The following is a 24,088-nucleotide window of genomic DNA, read 5'->3' as shown; positions in this document are numbered from 1 at the left end:
TGTTTAACTACAATCATATGGAAGAATTCATAATGGACACCACTGTAATAAAAAAAAAATATATATATATATATAGTAAGGAGGAATTTAATATCGATGAAACTTAGTGTCCTTTTTTCATTTTTGGTTCTTTAGGAACTTCTACTGGGATAATTAGACCTTCCATTTCAACATAATAATTGTACACCCACAATTCAACACATATTATGCCACGTTTGAGTAATTCAGTAATGCAAAGTCATCAGCTAACAACTGCTGCAATAGCTGCAGTTTTGAAAATTTTTAGTTTTACAAATTTAGCTACTAGTTTTATATTGAAACTGTCAAAAATTCTTCCACGTGAGCTATAACAAATTCCCAAATCTTCAGCAATTTCTATAATACTGATTTGATGAATATTGATCACTTGTCTTTCATTTTATCAATATTTTTATTGGTTGCTGATGCATAAGGCTATTCAATCCTTTTCATAGTCTTCTTGAAACTGTATGTAACCAGTTGTCGACATACCATCCTGCCAAAAGCTTTTTGTAACATCTTCACCATTTCAATGTAGTGAAAAACTTCCATTTTTGCAAAATTTAATGCACATCCTTTGTTGATAAAACAAAATATTATATTAAATTATTTTCAAACAAAATAAATCTTCATATGTAGGAAAATACATTTTAATTAATTGGTAGCCAAATCTGAACTAAATGTTTTATATAGTTGAAAATTTAATTGAGTCATACTAAATGTATGGCAAATAACCATACATTATAGATATACTCAGTTGAAAGACAGCATACAGAATTGAAAAAAATACTTGTTATTTTTGATCACACTTTATATATAGTTGAAAAATTATTGCAAATGAAATATTCATGGTTATTTTCCACAGTAAAACCTTAGTATAAATCAAGCGACCACTGTTATTTCAATACAAGTAACAGAATGAGTTGGCCATTTTGAATTTCTAATAAAGTTTATACAACCCTTTTTAACTTAAAATAATATATTTCACAAAATTATTTTAACACTAACTGAATAAAATTTACCTCTGTGAAAGGAATATCAAGAAAAAGTTCTTGAAGAAATCTCCTTGATTGTATGCGATGTGATGTTGATGACATTATATTGTAAACATCATAATATACACAAACATCTCGGAATACATCACTATAGGTTTGTTTTAAGCTGGAAAAAATTGCAATAAATTAAAAATTACTTAAAAAAGACTGCTATATACATACTTTTATTTTCACACATAAATCACAAACTTATAAATTTTATAATAATTTCTTTTTTCATCAGTCATTTAACTGGTTTTTGCTTTTTCCCAATACTTCTTTTGGTTTAGCATTAGTCTTTAATCTTCTACATTTACATTCCCAAGTATGTTCTTCTATTATTTATTTTCTTGTACTTTCTATTTTCTTGAACATTGAGACAAAGAAATTTTGAGGAATTAGTAACCAGACAGGTGATTGAACATAAATAATCAATCATCTAGCTGTTAACAAGATAAAGTGATTATTGCATTCTCTAGTGGATATGTATCAATAAGGGCATATGGTTAAGAAATATCATACTGAATTTCTTCCATTTAAGCTAAGAAAAATAGAGGGCAACTTTCCCAGTTTTCTATGCTAAAAGGAAAAAAGCTTTGTTTTCATACTTTTTTCTTCATCTATCAATCTAATTTCTTTTTACTCTTCCCTCCAGAAATAAGTAATCTAACACAGGAGCTTTAGTATACTGCCCACTGATAGTTCTACAATTCCATGAGTAATTCCTCTTTTCAAAATTTTGAAAAAGAGGTCAGAAGACGACAGCACAGTCATCTTCTGACCTCTGTGCTGTAAAGGTAGAGTCCCTTCCTTTTGTTTGGAAAGTTGAATTTGAACCTACAGTTTTCACATACAAAATACTTCACAGAAAAAATACAAGTAATTGTGTTTTCAATCAGTAGTTACTTTATAATAAACGTTTTTTAAAAAGATAGAGAATAAAATTTGATAATTTAAGTATTTTTAATACACACATACTTACTGTAATAAAGCTTGTTCGCAGGTTTTATATAAAACTGGATTAGATAGTTGTTCAACAAATTTTAAAACATCTCTGCGGACCATTGAACGACTTTTTAAATTATCACTTACTGAACGCTGAGCAATACCTGTAAAATAAATAATAATTAAAGAATAATTATCTATTTACAAAAGTAATAAAAACAATGAGAAATAACTGTTAGATTGATATTTAGGATATTTGGACTATTGGATATAATGATTTCTCTAGTCATATATACTGATTATTTGATTGTATCCAGAGGTAGGTTTAGTTGTTTGCCTTCATATACTTAATCAGTGTTGACAGCAAATATTGATTCTGCACAATAACCTATTAACACAGTACCAACAATGTATATTTGGTGAAACTGCAGAATTAGAAGTATTCTTTACAAATACAGATCAACCAGATTTAGAAATTATTTACTCATGCTGGTAATGTTTTTGTTTGAATACTACATTTTAATTCTAACACTCAATATACTCAAGTCAATAAAGAAATTTTCATTCTAAGAAATACTTTTACCGCAAAGAGGTAGTTAATGTATGGATTTGATCGCTATGAGTGATTTTACCATACTGTTGTTATCTCCAAACAGAGTATTAATATCCATTTATAGATAATCAGTTGCATTTGTTCATAGTGTCTTCTAAAATAGTATCATAGCGTCTTACATACCAGATTTTATTATTAAGTAGAGTAATATTTGTATTTCAAGTACTTCATTAGAATTTTATCTAACCTTAATACAGATCAATTAATTGAATCCTGAAGTCAAAATATGAAATGTATTATAAATGTTCGGGTTACTGTACACTTCCACCAGAAACTGGATACTACTTTTACACCAGAAATGTGGGTATTTAATTTAGTTACAAGTAAAATTAGATCTTTAGTTACGTTTTAACCCAGATTTAACTAGATTACCCACATTATGCCATATTCATTATTTTGTTTATATTTAAACTAAATTTCTTCCTTAACAATCTGTCTAATATCTGTAACATGTATACATTTCTAGAATCAACAAATAAAGAATATTATTAAATAATTTTTTCATTTCCTTTTTTATTTTTCTAAACCAAAAATTAAAAATGAAGTGCCATGTACAGGGCTATATTAGTCTTATTCCATTAAAATTGCTTCCTTCTCTACATTTCTACATTTACAGGAAAAACAATTCTTGTAAAAAATGAAAACAGTTTTCCTTTTTCTATAATTCAACCTTACTCTATTTTGTTAAAAAAATTATAAAAATCATCTTTCATGTTCTAGAAATGATCTCATGCAGTTGTACCTTTATGTTTTTTATTATTTTTTTTGTATAATTAATCTGAAAATTGAATTGTTTCTTGTGTACACCTGTTCTTTTTTGAAAATAAACTGGTCTTTAACTAGTTTGAGCATACGGTACTAAGGGCAGTTATAATGCCCCGGTAACAAAACGATAATGACAAAACATTCATTATGTCAGCATTCAGATTTGGACTCTTGGAAGGGATGCAGTGGTGATTTATTTTTGTTTAGGACAGACAAGAGGTTAGACATCAAACTGTGTAAGTCTTTTTTGCCCTGATTACATTATCTTGTATTTCAAACTGATTTTCAGTCGGTGGGCTCTGCTTTGAAACCTCTATGCCAGAGTTAGTTCTAGTCGGACTGATGCAGCGGACTAGATTTTAGACTCAGACAGCCTTGCCTAAAGTCTGCAATGGAGTCAATCCTCAACACAAAGTACATCACTCACAGAAGCCTCTCTGTTTCTAGTAGCTTCATCGACTCCCTTAAGAAGGTCATGTTGGACTTCAGTTGACTTGAAATGGTGGCAATGAATAGCATTAGATCTGGTTCTGAATCGTAAGCATACACAGGTCTTTGACAAGTATCAAGGTGACAGTTATATTGAATTAATCAGATTTGGGTTGAAGGGGTGGGTGTTGCAAGTGATCACACTTAACAGGCATTTGATTGCAGTGACACAATCATAGAGAAGCATGGAGCAGGACATTTTTGGTACAGCCTTACAGAACTAGGTCTTCTTTTCTTTCATTTTGTGTTTAGCCTCTGGAACCACATAAGGTATTACTTCAGAGTATGAATGAGGATGGTATGAATGTAAATGAAGTGTAGTCTTGTACAGTCTCAGGTCGACCATTTCTGAGATGTGTGGTTAATTGAAACCCAACCATCAAAGAACACCAGTATCCATGATGTAGTATTCAAATCTATATAAAAGCCTTTATTAGGATTTAACCTTAGAACTCTCGACTTCGAAATCAGCTGATTTGTGATGATAAGTTCACCACTAGACCAACTGGGTGGGTCTACATAGGTAGGTATGCTCATTCATGATTCTATTTTCTATATTATAGATTCACAAACTCTTAAGAGTAGGCATTCTGGTCTTCGTTTAGCACAAAATTTATTCTAATTTTTTTAATCAGGGAAATGGAATTATTTTATGCTGTGGGTAAATTTCAATGAAAAATGTCATAATGAAATTTTAAGGCCAGTCTTGTTTATGCTCCAATGAAATAATACTCTTATTACTTACGTTATCTCTTTACAAACAGATTAAAAATGTAACAGATTCAACCTTTTAGAGGCAGATCAACCAAGGAAAATAAAATCAGTATTATAATGCAAGAAAATGTAATCTGGAAAGAAAATTTAAGAATTGCTTTATTTTCCTAAAATTACAGTTAAGTAACTATATACTTACCAGATTTAGTGTTCTGTGACTTTTTCTTCTTTCCAAAATTAAAAAGGGTTATTAAGGGTTTTCATTTCACCACGATGATAAATAACTGAAGGATGCAGTGAGTTGTGGATTTAGGAAACACTGCCAACATTATTAATTGGTAGAATGAGAAGACTGGTACACAATTAGGAAAAATAAATAGCTGTAAAAATAACAACTGTTTATGAAAAAATAAATATAAGCTTTTGCAGCAAATAAAATCTACTTTTATGCCATATTTGTTTCATTTGACTATCTCTTGTGAGTTATAAGTAACTGTGCATTACATTTCAGCCACCTCTTGTATGCAAGTAAAATAATTTTCTCAAAGCCTGAATGTTTCAGTATGAAGTCTATCTCAACTATCAATCAGTAAGTGTTCTGAAAACATTTATGAAAAAGGTTGATGTGCCCTTTCATTCAGGAATCATACAGATATCCATATATTATGGTAGCATAAACTGGATGGCTATTTTTGCCTTCTTAAAGGCTTACAAAGAGATAGCTATCACCTGTTAACAACAAAGGTTTCACATGATTCCTAAGAGAATTACTAATTATATTAATTAATTATAATTAAAAAATAATAAATAAAATACTTACTAGTAACGTCAGTGCTAGAACTATCAATACTGTTTACACCTTCTAAACCATCTTTTGTCTGCCAAGGCAACATTATTGGGCTTTCACCTTCACCAGGTGCACCTCCATAACTGCTTTCGGTCTCTAAATATTAATAAAAGAAAGACATAACAAGTTAAAAAGCTATTAATATATATATATATATATATACACATTGAGATCAGTGGAAAAAAAAGTTTCTTTGTTTTCTACCAGTATTTGCCTTTAGAATTGCATAACATATCAATCAAATCTATCAACAGTTGTGTTTTGAAAGGTGACATACCACTGAGTATTTTTAGAAAGTTATGATTACATTATTTAATTATTTAAAACTTATTGCGTTTTGAAAATGAGTAAAGTTAAACAAGAAATTTGATACATTCTGAAATTTTATTACAAATAGTGAAGAATGTGACTCAGGCTACTGAAAATAATTGAAATATGTATGGTCATGATATACAATCAGTACATACAGTACAAAGCTGGTTCAAGTGTTTTCAATCTGTTAATTTTGATGTCAATCCTGTACTTCACAGTGGTCAGAAGATGACTAAAAATAGCAATAAAACTGAGCAAGACTGGACAATTAGTAATTAGTTAGGATATCAGTAATAAATTTAACATCAGCCACAAAACAGTTTTAAATTACTTGAAGAAGGCTGGATACGAAAAAAATCTTGATGTTTGATGCCACATGATTTAACAATGAAAAATTTAATGAACTGAATTTCCATCTGCAATTCATTACTAAAGTGAAAAAAAAATTGAAGCATTTTTAAAAAGGCTGATTACAGACAATGAAAAATGGATAACTCACAGTTAAAATGTATGGAAAGATCGTGGTTGAAGCAAGGTGATGCTCTGCAAATGGCAGCAAAGCCAGAATTGAGGCCAAGAAAAATAATGTTTTTTATGTGTGTGTGTGTGTGTTGGGATCAGAAAGGAGTTCATTATGAGCTGCTGCCACAGGTTAACTATCGATTCTAACCTCAATCAATTGATATTTAAGATATCATTTTCCATCACAACAATGCGAGTCCATACACATTTTTGGAAAATTAAGAGAGCTTGGCAGGGAAGGAAGTTTTGATACACCACTAAATAGTCCTGATATTGTTTGTTCTGTTTGATTTCTACGTAACTCTCCTAACAGAATAAAATTAGCTTCAAAAGAGGCCTGTGAAAACCACTTATCGCAGTATTTCATTCAGTTTTTATAAGAAAATATTTTCTTATTTGATAAACTGATCTAAATGATTACTTGCATCTGTTTACCCAGACATACAAGAATAACCAAGCAATACTTGCACGATCCTAACTCTGACCGAAAAGTTCTCCATGTCTTATTTTAAAAAAGGAACAAATAAAGAAGTGTTCCTTCATAAAAAAAATTCATTTTATAGTATTTGCAATCAATAAATTATAACAAAGTTCTACTCGATGGATTTCTTCATACAATGATTTCAGAAAACTATTTTAACTCAGATACCCATTCTTACAACAATGTACTTCTTCTATTCACAAATTTTTGTTTTACATACAAGATTTAAAAAGGTGTTAAAAAGTTAATAACTAATGGAAATACATTTTACAACTTATATTATTTCATTAATGAAAGGAAGTCATAATAAGCTACAATAACGTAAACTATTATTATTATTATTAATAATAAAAATTGTAATACTTACTACTTTAATATTTTGTTTTTTGTATGAGCACTTTCATAGAGATCACGACTTCATCAGATTCAAATAAAAAATTTTTATGTTAAAAATTAAAATAGAGAAGTATGTTTCATCTTCTAAGTCGATCTAAATTCCTAGAAGAATCTAGATGAACAATTTTGAATCCGATGAAGTAGTGATCACTATGAAAGCGCCATATAAAAAACAAAATATTAAAGCAGTAAGTGTTATAACTTTCATTATTGTCACTAATTTGTAGTTATACTGCTATCACGCTTAATTACAAATTCATTAACATAATGAACTATTCATAATTACTAATTTGGTCAGTTCAACTTAAACATAAAAATTAAATTGTCATAGCAAACATGCTGCATTGATGAACAACAATCTTCTGTACACAGGTTTCCATACTGTACATGTTAATTAATCATACAGTTCCATTAAAATTCTACTTGTAGAATACTGCAATCCTTTTAGAAAACATCAATATTATCATTTTAGTGTAATGATGTGTTTATTTATTTAATTTTTAGTGATATAATCTCCATTAATATAGCGATTGCTGAATTGCATTTTTTATTACGCTTTTTCTAGTGGAAATTCTAAGTGGAAGTGTCCAAGTTTAAATGAATGATTGCAAATCATAATAGAAATCAAAAAAGAAAGAGAGAAGATTAGAACTCATTCCGAAATACTCACAAAGTTTCTCAACACAATTCTATAAAAAAAAAGAAGTAACTTTAAAAAGACTGGTAATGCAAATTCTAACAGAAAGTGCATCAAATCCTGTGTGAATATGTACATGAAGACATTGATGAAACTATATTGAAATGATTAACTGCGGCTAATGATAAACATCTGGTTCTATCAATAAAGAAAATTAAGCTACAGAAATAGCCGAAGTGAATAGTTTTTTAAAATAAATAAATTGGGAATGTTTGTTGAAAATACAAAAAATTTTGGGAGGATGAAAAATGAATACAATGCACTTGCTGAAGGTAATTGGTAAATTTGTATTATACATATAAACAGTGATTTTTTCCCCTCTTTTAGTGCACTTTCATTCATAACAAAGGCACTAAATTACATATGTTGGCCTTTTGCTTTTAACACCAGAAAAATATGGAAAAAGTTATTACAGCCATGAAAAATTAAAAAAAAAACTGAAATAAGTATGACATTTATTTTTATTCTTCCATTTTAACTATTTTTATAAAATGAATTTTCTACATAACAGATATTTTCTTTACACGCTAAATAATTTACTACCCAGAAGTTTGATTGTATTTGTGAAAAAAAATTGTTTATTTGTTCAAGACATAACAATCTGCACCAAAAATAAAACTGGTGTAACCTCCATCTATAATAATTTGAAAAAATATTAGCAATTAACAATTAAGAAATTGTAAATTGTATTGTATAGTTTTTAATGATACAAAAGGAAGTTTTTTGGAACCATGAAAAATAAAGTTTTGCCCTCTTCTTGGTAAAAATATGGTTTTTACTGATTTGTATATTCGCAGTTCTTTAATTAATAAAGAAAAAAATAAATTATTTGAAACAACTTTACATGAAAAGCATATTTAAAATTTTGAAAGGGACAGAGCTTTGAATGAAAACAAATTCTGGTTAGGGTGTTTAAAAAATTTTATTTTACTTTATTAGATTTTATAACTCTTAAAAAAAAAAAAGAAGCAATCTATGTGAATAAATCCTGAAAAACAGTAATTCTACCCTAGAATAACAAACACATACTGCTAATGGTGGGGATTTTATTTTCTTATTTTTATACATTTCTAACTTAAGCAAATATGGAAAGAAATTGGTTCTGCTACGAATGGAAGAGATAAATTTGAAAACTACAGATTAATATAAAACAGTACCAGGTAGATAAGAAAGATTCAGCATTCAAATATTTGAGGACTACCATTCTCAGAAAATAAGAACACGAAAGAAGATGAATACAAGAATTTAGGCTACAAGTGATTTTCAAAACATAAGAAATCTAACATAGCCTAAAGACAACCTGAAAATTGTAAAATCCTTTTTGTTTTGATACATACATATGCAACAAGAAAAAGATGGAGTAAAGAAAGAGTAAGAGTAGAATGGAAATTACAGTAACTGTGAACTTCAAGATCATTTTAGTATAACAAAGAGAGCTGTAAGGAATATAATAGAAAAACAGGATTAAAGTCAGATGTTGTTACAGAAAAGATGATTAAAAATGCAATGCTTCAAATACATGTTAGAACAATATAATTAAGGTTACCAAAGAAAGCTTTTTCATTAGTTATAATGAAAAGGCTGAAGATGAAATGGATAATGCAGGTAAAAGAAGAATTGGAAAAAACTGAATAAATGTTGAAAAATTTAACAGTATTTTACCTGTTCTAGTACGATGCGAAGAGCTCGCAGATACTTTTCTCCATCTACTTACTCTTTGATTATTACGATTACCACCAGAACATAAAAGACAACTATTGCGATTATGTCGCCGTTTGATTGGTACTTCCATCGGTACATTGATAACGCCGCACCCTCCAGTATCAGTACCAGTATCTGTTTCTGATTCAGCAGAACTAATATTTTCAATACCTAAAAACAATAAAATTTATTTATAACAAAATTAAAAAAAAAGATTAATAAATGAAAAAATATATTTTCTTCACAATGTTAAGTGAATGCTATAAAGTAAGGAATTATTTGTTTTGTATTATTATTTTTTAAAATTTTTATCTGAAAATCAATATTGTAAAACTGTACATTATCAATTACTTAGAATCAAATGGGCAGTGGCCATATTTCTGGTCAAGTTAACAAAACGTACACTTTTAATAATCATTACTAACTTGATCTTCATAGTTCTGAAAAAAAAAAATACTTTACATAATTGTGTATAAAACATTGCTTAAATAAAATTAACTTTTAATTAAAGTTAATAAGAAAATCCTACAGCCATTAAATATGAATATTAATTCACAAAGTTATTTATAAGTTACATACTTAGTATAAAAAAATTAAAAATTATATAGGGTTGGGGAAAAAATTTCTTAATATTTCAATGCAAAAGAAAAACAAGGGTTTTTTTTCAAATGAAGTTTATCAAACCAAATATGTGCTGTCTGACCATCTTTTGCCATTTTTTTAAGTAAAATTATAATCCTGTCACTGTAGAACTTCTTCTTTCTGGACGAAAAACTATAATAAATGATTTTCACAAGCTACTTTTGAAGCCAACTCTATACATAAGAAAGTTCAGTAAAAACTGAAATAATCTTCTGAAAAAATCTTCCTGGCCAAGCTCTCTCAATTTTCAAAAGAAATGTGTACGGTCTGGTATTGTAATTGAAGACAACATCTTTGCTATTACTCTATTATGGTTGCTTTATTTTGATTGCTTGGCATAATCTTTCCAGTTGTTGGCAGTACAGGTTAGAATCAATCATCTGACCAGATGGCAGCAGCTCATGGTGAAAAATTCCTTTCCAATCCCATCACATGCACGTGCACATCTGTAGAGCTCCACATTGCTTGACCACCAAATTTTCATTATTAAATCTTGTGAAACCCAACCATCAAGTTTTTTGTATCTAGCCTTTTTTCAAATGGTTAAAACTGTTTTGTGATATCAAAACAGCTACTGATATCAAATTTTTTCAGTTACTGATTAATGAGAGCGAGGTGGATCATTGACAGCAAAATTTCCTGATGGAAAACATTTTAACCAGCTTTGTGGCATACATACTGTTACTGTATCACGCATATAAACATTACACATTTTTTTAACAGCCTGAGTCACATTTTTCCATTTTTATACTAGAATTTTAAAATGTATCAAATCTCTTCTTGATTTTCATTCAATTTCAAGATGCAATAACTAATTTAAGTACATGATAAACTAAATAAATAAAGTAATATAACCTTTCTAAAAATATTCATGTGATATGTCATCTTACAAAAACACACAATTATTGCTAACTTTGATTAATATTGCCGGTTATATGATCCTAAAGCCATTTACCAGGGAAATATGATGAAATTTTGTGTAATAAAAAAAAAATGTAATAAATCATAACTGATTTTTCAGTCTAAGGTTATATCTGCTGTAATCAAACCATTCCCTGCATGAATATATACAGGTGATTCATGAAGAATGCAACAAATTTTTAGAATAAGTTCTACTGGTGAAAATAAAGAAAAAAATTTCATATAAATATAGGTTCGAAAATGCTCTGTTAGTGAGTGCTAGCTAGCGAAAGATTAGGGATCGCGATCACTGTGCCTTTTGTAAAATTAAAGCAGACTGTAATTCTTGCGACCCTGTTTAAAAGGTAAATTTAGTGGTTTTATATAAAATCTGACCTGAAAATTAAAAAAAAAAAATCTGTCTAGAACTGTATTTTTTGTAGTGTTTGAGAAATCTTAGATAAAAATAGGGGTAAAAAGACACACTATTTTATGTTTGGTGTAAAATAAGTTTGTTAAATGGATAATAAACATATAATCACAACTTGTAGGGAATTTTATTCTGAAACTAAAGATAAATGTTTTATTTTGAAGTTTATTAAAAACAAAACATATGAAAATGAAGCAGATTTTAACTAAATATTGAAGAAAACAAAATGTTCAATATTACAAAACAAAAGAATTAAATATTTTAGAAAGATAACAATTACTGACACAATAGTAAAACCAAATTTTTCACTGTCAAAACTGATACCATGACTGGTTCCACATAAACATTTGGTGTATAGTTGACAAAATATTGAGAACATTTTTTCAAAGAGAATGTTGCAAGTGCTTCATAGTTTAAAACTTTTTTTCAGAATAAATTGCTAGATCTATTGGAAGATATTCCTCTAATAACAAGAAGGCAAATAATTCTGCAGCAAGATGGGACAACTTCACTTTTCTCTAGCAGACAACACTTAAACACAACTTTTTTAAATGAGTGTATTGTATGTGACATGTCTATTAACTGGCCTCCAAGGTCATCTGACAAAGACCTGCGGTTTATTACTACCTGCAGTTTATTTTTAATAAATTGCTGTTTGTAGGTTAAAATAAACTGTTTGTAATTTGATTTTATTGTTTGTTTGTAACTGTTATTTTTCTTAATTATTTAATTCTTTTCTTTTGTAATATTGAAAATTTTTGTTTCCTTTAATACCTGGTTTAAAAATCTGTCAAGTTTGTTTTTAACAAATTTTGAAATTTTTATGTTTGTATTTATTTTTTGTTGACTTTATTCATATTACTTACTCAGAATCAAATTCTTTACAAGTTTTGTTTTAAAACTTTAATCTGTTTATTAGTCATTTAACAAAGTTATTTTATGCCAAACAAGTCAGATTTCATATAAAAAAACTAAATTTACCCGTTAATTTGACTCCCAGGAATTATTGTCTGGCTTAATTCTCTGAAGGCACAAAAATCAGGGGGAAATCTTTCATCAGCCAATAATCACTAACAAAAAGCTTTTATATGAACGTTTTTCCTTATTTTCAACAGAAGTACCTGTCCTGAAAGTTTGTTACATTCTACAGAATCACCCTCTACTGTATATTGTAAGGTCTTTATTTCAGTATTAAGGTCATATAAATTTTGTTTTATCAGTACTTTTTATTATTTAGTTGTAAATTATAAAATGTAACCATTATCTGAAAAGTAACTGATTATCTAAACATTAATTTATTTAGATCATATGATGTGAGAAGGAAGCTCAATTACATAGTATGTATGAAATTCATTATACTCCGAATAATTAATTCATTATAATAACATTAATTAATTTCAGTATTTTTCTTCAGATAACAGTTTAGGAGAGTAGGTTATTACTAGATTACAAGCATTTTATACGAATCGTTATAAAAATTTAATGATGAGGTTTGATCAATAAGTATCTAACATTTTCTTATCTCAAAAAGTATTTGAGTGCGACTGATAAAACTTGATAGAGCACAGCCCTAGTACCTAGAACACATGCATGTTTTTTTTTTTTGTAACCTCATAGCGTGTATCAATTTTAGTCTAGCAGCTAATGCATATATAATTACAATGAATCACATCTTTATTTTGTCAGTAATGATAGAAAAAAATTGTACCTTACTACATTAAACACTGTCAAAAAATTGATGATACTCAAAGTGAAACAATTTATAAAATTAAGAGGCTTTTGAGAGATGAAACTATTAGCAGATTTACAAATTAAAGCTGTTATAACAATTTTAAAAACTGTCAAATTTCATTTAGAATGTCCGATGTACCAGTTGGCCATCAACATGCCAAAATTGAAATGTCATTAACAATAAGAGCAGGTTGATAATGGTAAATCATCATCTTTTTAATTTTGATTAAAAAAAATTTATTATATAAATTTCACCTAAATACAAAATATTAAAACCAAATAAGACTAAATTCTAAAAAAATTAACTTGAACTTGAGGAATAACCGCAAATGCTGGCACAACATTTTTTGGTTCTAAAAAATATAACTTAAATTAAAATCACTGAAGCACTCACTATTTGACAGCCAGGATAATATTATAATGAAAGAGACAGAATAGCTGGAAGCCATTCCAGAAGAAGACTACAAAACTATTTCCAGCAGCGGTGGAACTGCTGGGTTAACAAAAATTGGGTCACAAGGGAATTTCAAAGGAGATTAGCTTGGAAACCAAAAGCTAAAAGTATTTTTTTTCAAGTTCAAGAGTTGAACTTTTTGAACACACCATGTATTCACTAACGACACTTGACTAATATTTATTACACGACTGCCCAAATATGAGTGTAATGTATTTGAGGGTGTTTGTATGTATGTTTGTTTCACCAAAGCAGTTCAACGGCTCAACCGGTTTAGATATATGACCTTGCATTGGAATTCTTGTTTCTGGGAGTGTCATATAAATAAGTGTGTGTATGTATATATATATATATATATATATATATATATATATATATATAAAATAAATTAAAAAAAAAATTACACTACATACAAATAACACAGCAAGATCAATATATTCAATGAAATGAACAATGTCACTTCCAAGATACAGGCAACAGGAAGTTTATACCAGGTGGCATTTAACCAAGTTAAATATTTTAACAAAGTCATATCGGCATAAAGCCTTCATGGATCTAACAGCAATGGTCCAAAATTTAGGGGTTTCGCACTTCTATATTACACTGTTGTGTAATGATCTGCACTGATCATAGTACTGTCCTAATGATCAGACACCCTATTTTTTTTGGCTATCATGTTTTTTTTTCATTTTTAACAGATTTAAAACTTGTTTAAAATATAATAAAGTAGATAAAATGTAAATAATTGCAAAAATATTTTAACATTTAAAGTATTATAAATAACAGAGAATTAACTGATATATAGCAATCTCCACCATATTGCGCATAGAATTGCAGTGTAAACAGACCACATTTACCAAAACAAGCAGTACATCAGTGAACTATAATGGGAAAAAACCAGTAATACCTTTTTTAAATATTACTGAATGCATACATGCAGGAAAAAATGAATAAAAGAAAAAAATTAATACCAGGATCGATATTAGAATCTGTCATTTGTCTATTGTATGTTTCTTTTGCAGCTGTTCTAGGTAAACGTGGTTCTTCATCATCATCTGGAAACAATTCTGCCAACCTCTGAGGTAAACAAATTCCCATATAACAAGGACCGCTCCATGCAGTATCATCATCTGGAGGTTAACAAAAATAAAATTAAAAGATTGAATATTTTAATATATTTCAAGAGAAGTTTTAATAAAGATTCTTTATTTATGAAAAAAAAAAGAATAAAATATAACTCTCTTGGCTAAATTAATACAAAAATAGATTCTTATTTCATAATTGAAACCAGAATTTCACATTACAAAAATGGCAGTTTCATATGTCAAAATAACAGAAATTTTTATGCTGCAGGTCCTTCCTTAAATTTTACAGGAAACATAAGTTGTTTGTTTAGAATACAACTCCATGTATTGATGAATTGTATGTATATATCATAAAAACCTAACTAGACATAACCTACGCTTGCACACCTTGCTAAATATGCAGATTAAATGATATTTAACATTAATTAGATGAGGTTGGTGAGCATAGGTTATGTTGATATACATACAATTTATCAGTACACAGGAGTCAACATAATCTGAAGTGTTTGTAATTTTTATTTTTCATTAAAAAATGTACTCTTTCTACTGTAAATAAATGTTACTAATCATTTTCTCATGAAATCTGAAGAAGTTGCATCAAAAGAAGTGAAAAAAAGTAGCAGTACAATAACAAGCAAGTACTATTTATTGTCCTCTGACTTACTCCAGTTAATATATTTTTTTTTTCATTTCAAATTAATGTTCTATTCCTTTAGCAAAATATTTTGGTAGATAATAACTTAAACATATGAAAAGTTAAATGACTTTTGTCAAAAATATTTTAAAGAACTTTTTTAGAGTTCGTTTCTGGGTAATGAAGGTCATTCAAGTATAAACTGGAATTTTGGCACAATTTCAAATTTGGATATCAATGTTATAAAATTTCTAAGAATTTGAATTAATCAGAATATTCATTTGCTTCCTGATAAAATGAATGATTTAATTACCAGAGAGAGCAAGTCAAGAAAAGGTAAATTTTTCAGGAACATCATTTATAAAGAAAACATAATTCCAAATGTAAAAGATGTCAACAGTACTAACAATCTAAGAAATAAAAGACATTTGTTTTCTCAACAATGAAGTCCAACTTTGTAAGGAAAATGTAACACAGAAACCACAGTGGAAAAGTGATATCGGCTGCTTCAGAAATTGCAAATGGCCAGGTTATGTCCTTTGCAGCTGAGCACTTTGGGCTTTCTTTCAGGAATCCTGTATTGCCTCTGATGATTACAAAATGCGTCAACAACTAGTACTGCCATAACTCTGCTATGGAATATCTTACAGCTATTTTTCCAGACGAAGTGATATGAGCTTTTGAAATCTTATACATTCATACCCTAAAAGAATACACTCTGTTCACATCTCATACTTAATGTAGATATAACCATTACTTTAACAATAATAGTCAAGTAAAATGCAGTAAGCATTCATTCCATGCAATGTTTTCTATTTAGTAAAAGATCCCTGGAAAAGTTGGTAGAGTACCTTTTGATTTTAACATGGCTGAATGTGTATGCCGCAACAGAATGATTGCTATACATTTCATTAATAAAACAGAGAAAAAGCTATTTATACATAATTATTTACCTGGAGTCGGTAGACCTGATGGACAAATGATACAACTATGGCTGCTTTGATATGGAATACATATACAAGGGATGTTTGACAAGTAAAGAGATCTTAACATTGCCTGACCTCAACAATATATTAAGAGCACCCTCTTAATATATTAACAATCAACAATAGATTAAGAGCACCCTCTTAATATATTGTTGAGGTCATTAGTTTCCCCCATCTCTATTAGGGGCACATCAAGTTTCCATAGGATACGTTCATTATATGCTGTTGTTAGTAGCTGTTTAAGCTAATCAAATACAGAGATTAGGGAAAAATGGGTAAAAAAGAGTTTTGTGCAGTGACCAAACATTACTTTTTGAAAGGCAAAACATCACAGAAAATAAGCCAATCTGGATAATATAATAATAATAATAATAATTATGGCGAGTCAGCTCAATGATTAGTTGATTAGGAAACATTTTACAAGTAGTTTGGTTATTATTGGAAAGCTGATATGAGCACAAATGAAGGTAAATATCAACAACCTGTTGTGGTTGCAACTGCAGAAACAACTGAAATGGAGATGGAGGATAAAAACTTGAAAATACATGAGATAACTAAAAAAACAGACATATAAATAAATAGATGCATCATATTTTAAATGGAACCCTAAAACCAAAGAACAGCCAATACAATGAGTTGTTACAGTCAAGGAACTTACTCCAAAGAAGATGGAAGCTGTTCCACCAGCAGGAAACATGATATCCATTACCTTAACGATTGCTCATGACTTGATCTTAATTGAACAAGAGAAAAACACAGAAAGAGAGAAAGAAACAGGTAAACAGAAAAAGAGAGAAATTGTCTGGTAGAGAGTAAAATGATGACTGGACAATATTATCCATCCTTTGCTGAACTATCTAAATAAGAAAATAAAGAAAAAAATGATAAAATTTGACAAAAAGGAAAATTATTTTTTACCAAGGTAATGCTCCAGCTCACTCTTCCGTGACTGCAATAGCAAAATTGATTTTGTAACAAAATTCTTGTGATTTTTCCTATTTGTCAGACCTAGCACCTTTGAACTATTATCTGTTCCCAAAAATAAAGAATTTACTACCTGAAAAGAGCTACAAGAAATGAAGTTATTGCCAAATCATTAGCATATTCAGAAAACTTACATAAGCCACATTAAAATGGTGGAATTGAAAAACTTTAGTATCAATAAACTTGAAAAGAGATTACGTTAAAAAAATAAGCGATCTTTATTTTGGCACAGACACCTTAATTGTGTATAAAACATTTCTGTATTTAATGTTACATAATTTGGATTCATATAATAATACAATATTACTGTTTTGTGGCTGAGCACATATTCAATTCTATTTTCATGTTCATAATCGATTCTATAGTCTTAATGAATTCAGTACACTTATTCAGAATGAGAACTTGTCTTTTTTACAATAATTATTACATTACATATTATCACACATCTGTTTTATACCCATTACAATCATATTCTTATATTAAATAACTTCATAAATATTTATCTTTTATACAAGTTAAAATTGTTTTTAAATTAATAATTAGAGTAATTAACAATTACTATAAGAATCCTCTACAAATTGCTTTTACAGGAATGTTTTCGTATTGCTTTGGTATACGTTCAGCTGGATTTAAAAAAAAAGACTTATAAGACTGTAGATTAGAGTGTCATATAATAATACAATATTACTGTTTTGTGGCTGAGCACATATTCAATTCTATCTTCATGTTCATAATCGATTCTATAGTCTTAATGAATTCAGTACACTTATTCAGAATGAGAACTTGTCTTTTTTACAATAATTATTACATTACATATTATCACACATCTGTTTTATACCCATTACAATCATATTCTTATATTAAATAACATCATAAATATTTATCTTTTATACAAGTTAAAATTGTTTTTAAATTAATAATTAGAGTAATTAACAATTACTATAAGAATCCTCTACAAATTGCTTTTACAGGAATGTTTTCGTATTGCTTTGGTATACGTTCAGCTGGATTTAAAAAAAAACTTATAAGACTGTAGATTAGAGTGTAAATTCATAAATACAGGGAGAGAATTTTTTTTCTCTTAAACATAACTTATTAATTAAGAAAACTGTAATGCTCTAAAAATACATTAAATAGGTAATTAACTAATTAAAATTCACAAGTCTAAATTATAGAATTAAACATTATACACACAAATGCACTTTTAATTACATTAGATTAGTATAAATCTTTTAGGAGTATTTGTTTGTAGTTTATATGTAGTTCTTGTATCCATTAAAAACTAATATAGTTGTTAAGATAATAATTCATATTAATGTTTCTGCTAAGATCACTATAGTTTCATTGTTTAGTACTGCTTACCTTTTTTATTCCAAATTGTCTCTGTTAACGTAATGTTTGGTTCTTTAGGGGTTATCATGCAACCAAATATTTATATAACAAAATAATAGAAAAGGCAAACAATAAGAACCAGTTTGGGATTCATTAAATTACTGTCGTTATAAATTCACAATTCCACATTATGCCTCTTATATTTCTACCATAAACTTTCGTTTTACTAATTAAAAAATAAAAATAAATAAGCAGTTCAAATGTAATAGATAGATGTGCTTATTTCATCTGGAAGAAAAATACCATAAGTTTTTTACCTTGCAGAACCATTTTAAATGATAATAGTGCAGACTACTCTTCAATTAATACATATATAATAATTTGTCCATTCGGTTTAGGTTATGTGAATTGAGGTTTCAGAATTTTTTTTGGTAGTTTTTTTGTGGGCAAAAAATGCTTTCGTGTTATCACCTGGACACGATATATTTGCTGTAATAAAAAAAAATTTATATCACATTGTATATCTAAATTAAAATAAAATTTTGTGAATATTTGAGTCCAAATCAAGAAGACACACACACACACACACACACACACACACACACACACACACACACACACACACACACACACACACACACACACACACACACACACACACACACACACACACACACACACACACACACACACACACACACACACACACACACACACACACACACACACACACACACACACACAAAGAATGAATTATTTTTAAAAATACTCACAGTGGCTTATTAACAGAATGTCTAGGGCGTACTAAAGGAGACATTTGTCGAAGATCCTGAAAAGCAATTAATTCAATAGGAGAAAGGGGAGATAATGCTGGTACTGTAGCAGGTAATGGTCTACGACCTCTATGAAGTATTCTCAGAGTAGCGTAACCCAATGCATCCTGGTGACTTAGCCGAGAATTACCTGACAAAAATACTTCTATAAATTCAAATATTTACATATTAAAAAGGGAAAATAATTTTTAAAACCATAAACAGTTAGCATGCCACTGGTTTTAATTTAATATTTCCTTTAGGACCACAATATTTTACAAACATAAAAAATAATTGATAAGAGTAATAAAAAAAAAGTGAACTATTCAATACGAATTCTTACAATTTTTAAACATTTTAATCCTTAATTTTCATTAACAAAATCAAACTACATTTACTTTTATTGAAAATATATACGGTAGGTTTAAAAAGTTTCCAAAATTTGTTTATTTTTCAAAAACTGTTTACATTAAAATATTTTAGACTAAACTTCCTTCAAAAGAGTTATTTCTTTGGCAGCTACACACTTTGATCAACATCTATAAAGTTTTTGAAAACATGCCTGGAACCCATTTTGAGACAGCATTCTCATCTTCATTGCATTTGGCCATCAAGTCACTGGCATTCTAATAACTTTCCCCTTCAGAGAGTTTTTCAACTGAAGAAATGAGTAAAAGTCAACTGGTCCAACTCAAAAGAGAATGGTGGATGCTCTAGAATTGTTACACTGTGTCATGCCAGGTACTCTTTGATCAATGAGCCAATGCATCAAGCAAAAGAATCCCAATTATTTGTTTCCCAGTTTTCAGGACTCCTTCCTTCTCACTTTATACTGTAAATGATGAGTGATAAAGACATATATTTTCTTGTTCACTGTCAGCCCATCATAATTAAATCTATAGTGAAAAATATCAATGTAAATAAAAAAAAATTGCAATATAACTTTTCCTTTACACCTTTTTAAAAGAAATTACTATGAATCTCTAGATGATATTAATTTCTATTCTGACAAAAAGTATTTTAGAGTGTGGATTGTACAAAAAATATCTCCTTTCATGATTTTTCTGTTGAAAATTTTGATCTTGATTAGCCATAGTGATAATGTCTTCTTATGGTATCATGCGAGTTTCTTGTGTTTTTTTTTTAACTTATATGCTAAAAAGTTTTTTACTTGTATTATTGTCACCATTAAGTAATATCTTCAGCCTGACTTTTTTTTATAATTTTAAGAAAAGTTAAATGATAAAAAGAGTCTTATAAACACTTTTAATGCAGATTGACTTTTAATCAGAATTTCCAGCTAATGGTATCATTTTTTCTTTTAAAATAAACTATAAATCTGCAAAAGTTATCATTTTATCTACATAAATCAGTAGAGTGATATAAAGGATAGTTACAATAATATTCATATTCATGTATAATATGGTATTGTACATCAATACTCATGCTAAAATCTAAATCATTTGATATAAAAATATACGAAAGTCACCTTTATTCAAAAATATAACAAATTCATTAATGTTTTAATATGATTACCTTCTATGTTTAGATACCTTAAATGATTTATGATATATAGAAGTTTCAGCTTTTGTTAACTTTTCTGCTTAATATATGAAGCATTGCTTCCCTAATCATTTTTTCTGCAGCCACATGAATAGCTTTTAATTAAAACTGCCATATGTAAATATACTGTTTCATTACTTTGCAGAAACAAACTTTATAACAAAACAATAATACAAAATAAACTAAAAGTAAAATCTATAAAACTTCAGATGCACTAACTCATAACTAAAATAAATTTTAATAGTAGAAACATTTAGTAGGGCAGCTTAGGGCTATTTGGGCAAATTTTTTATTAACAGGTTAATATTTTAAGTAGTGAATGGTTACTGATATGTGGTAGAGAGGATAAGGATTGTTATGTAAAAGTCAGACTAACAGACTGTTAGTTTGGTAGAGAGGTTATATGACCGATGCCATGTTGATGTGAGTTAAGGTACTACATGACAAACTGATATCTTACAAGATCATATTTATATGTGATCATTAAAAATCAATTTATTTGGATTAATATGAACATGCATGCATTTTGAAATTACCTGTGCAACCAGATGAATTTCCTAAGGCGATTTCAGTTTTCTTTTCACCTAATGATGTTAGAAGGAGCAGGATAATTCTAATAGAGAAGTCCAGAAATTGACTTCAGTCTATACTTTGCAATGATACTTGCAGAACTGACATCCTATGACAGTTGTAATTCTTAATAAAATTACGATTGAAAGCACTGATATTCAATTTACTGTTTGATGTTGTGGTTACCAGTATTAGAGACCTATGTTTTGTTGTGATCTGATCATCAGTAACTACCAGTTCACAAATTTCATATGGATTATTTGGCCAAAAGTAGTTATGTCCAGAAAAAATCACACTATAAAGGAAAATATAATGATAAAAATAAGCATGCTTACTTGCCAGCTATAAGTTGCAGCCACCAACCCTGTACACTAGTTTTTTGCTGGTGCAATCTTTGAATTTCAGAAAACAACGATAATCATTTCTGATAGATTCATAAAACATATTTAGGATTTAAACAGTTGACAGGGGAAAAGTGTATAATCCTCAATATTAACTTAGATCAAAAAATTAAATAAAAGATGTGATAATTAAGTTAGGATAACGTAAAATTAAACTTACTACAATACGTAATATAATTCTTAGTAACTTAATTTATAGGTTAAATAAATCAAATTAAATACTTACTTTTTCTTTTTGATACATTAGCAGTAAAACTAGATTTGCGAACTTGTCCATGGCCAGATGATTTCACTGTTGATAATGAGCCAGCACTTGGTATGGGGCTCAATGTCTGAACTCTTATCACTAAAACAAACATACAAAATAAAACAAATAAACGTATAATTTTTTCTTCAATTACAAATGTAAATATATAAATACCTACAAACAATAAATTATAACCCAACTAAGTTTACTCTCTATTTATAGCAAGCAATAAAAGAAGTGAATAAATTAAAACCTGCTTAATTTCAATAATTAAACACTAAAAATCAATACGTAACCAAATTTTTAATATATGATCATTTTTTTGCTTATTTCAGTACAAAATAAAAATTTTTCTCTACAGAATTAATAACAATTCTATTTAACCTTTTCGCCACTACTGGCAAACTTTGCTGCTGTAGTAATATGTTTTCCTCACAACTCACAATCTATTTTTACTAAATGATAGCTTATTTTTACACTTAAATTTATTTAAATAAATATAAATTTAAGGTAATTTATAAAATTTGAAAGCATTCTGTTTTTTAATACATATTGACTTTTTCTATATTTATCATAAAAAAATAAATTAGATAAAATTTGTTATTAAATCATGACTTAGGGTTGTTCTAACAATATGTGTAAACAGTGTGTGTAATTTTATGGGTTTTTTTGGGGGGGAGGAGTAGAGAGAGTAATTTTCAAAATCATTATAACAATAAATTTTAAGAATTATCATAATAAATGTGATTTTTATTGATTAGTTTATACTTTTAATTTTCAAATCATAAACATAAAATACAGATATGGATGCAAACAAAATGTTACCTTATAAATTCAGAAGTAATATTTTAGGAATCAAAATAAATATAAATGATATTTCTACTACATAATATATCTCCTGTTGATTATTATGGATGTAAAACATATTAACAATAAAAGCTGCCGAATCTAAATACGCGTAACACAAACAAAACTAAAAACTTTTCGTGCTTTTCAGTTGTTTCAGAAAAACTTTAGAAAAGTCTAATTACAATTCTGAAAGACTACTTTTTAGCATGTTTTGAAATAGTTAAAATGGATTAAAATTAAAATTAAGGGAATATCATTCTTTATATATAACATTTTGCAAATATAATATATAATATTGAAAATAACAATTTAAGATATTTTTAAATTCAAACTGTTTATTGTCCAATAATTAATATTTACAATGAAACTGCTTTTAATTTAATTTTCAATAAGAATATTTTCAAAATTTTATAAAAATTAAGTATTACAAATGAAAAAGTCACAAAAAAATAAATGCAACTGACCTGATAACTGAATTATGATGTTTACCAGCAGATATGCTTGATGAATCATTTAAACTAACACCACTTATATTAGAAATACCACCGCTACTACTGCCGGTTGAACAACTATCTGATCGACTTTTTCGGGTTACATCTCCTACTGCCCTAAAGGAAATATACACAAATGAATGTTTTTAATGAAATCATAAACTGTCAGTCAATAATAAATAAACATCTTGAATTCTAAAGGGAAAATAAGATTTTGCTGTGCAAGATAAGAAATTGAATCTTTTTACATCCTGATGATTCCATAACAATGGAACATCTCAAAATGTACAATCATGGGAAATAAAAGGGATGACGTATAGATAATATTCTGGAAGTTAATGCTACATTTACATCAGTTCTCATAAACCAGATAAGTTAAACAATACTGTGTTAAATAATATAATTTTCTTTTAGATAATAAGACTTCTACTTTATAAATGTTT

General features: G+C 28.3%; 1 protein-coding gene across 1 annotated transcript in view; it reads right to left on the bottom strand.

Annotated features, from left to right (window-relative positions):
• LOC142332465 (uncharacterized) overlaps window positions 1-24,088 on the bottom strand; it is a 93,020-nt gene that overhangs the window by 5,722 nt on the left and 63,210 nt on the right. Inside the window, exons 21-29 of the mRNA XM_075378912.1 lie at window positions 23,619-23,654; window positions 22,285-22,404; window positions 19,486-19,675; window positions 16,818-16,930; window positions 14,663-14,821; window positions 9,496-9,705; window positions 5,399-5,521; window positions 2,035-2,161; window positions 1,041-1,179 (exon numbers count right to left, since the gene is read on the bottom strand). Of these exons, the coding sequence (XP_075235027.1) occupies window positions 1,041-1,179; window positions 2,035-2,161; window positions 5,399-5,521; window positions 9,496-9,705; window positions 14,663-14,821; window positions 16,818-16,930; window positions 19,486-19,675; window positions 22,285-22,404; window positions 23,619-23,654 (1,217 nt within the window). The remainder of the gene's footprint in view (window positions 1-1,040; window positions 1,180-2,034; window positions 2,162-5,398; window positions 5,522-9,495; window positions 9,706-14,662; window positions 14,822-16,817; window positions 16,931-19,485; window positions 19,676-22,284; window positions 22,405-23,618; window positions 23,655-24,088) is intronic.

This window comes from Lycorma delicatula, chromosome 11, assembly GCF_047948215.1.
Source record: "Lycorma delicatula isolate Av1 chromosome 11, ASM4794821v1, whole genome shotgun sequence".
NCBI lineage: Eukaryota > Metazoa > Arthropoda > Insecta > Hemiptera > Fulgoridae > Lycorma > Lycorma delicatula.
This window is presented reverse-complemented; position numbering and strand designations above follow the sequence as displayed.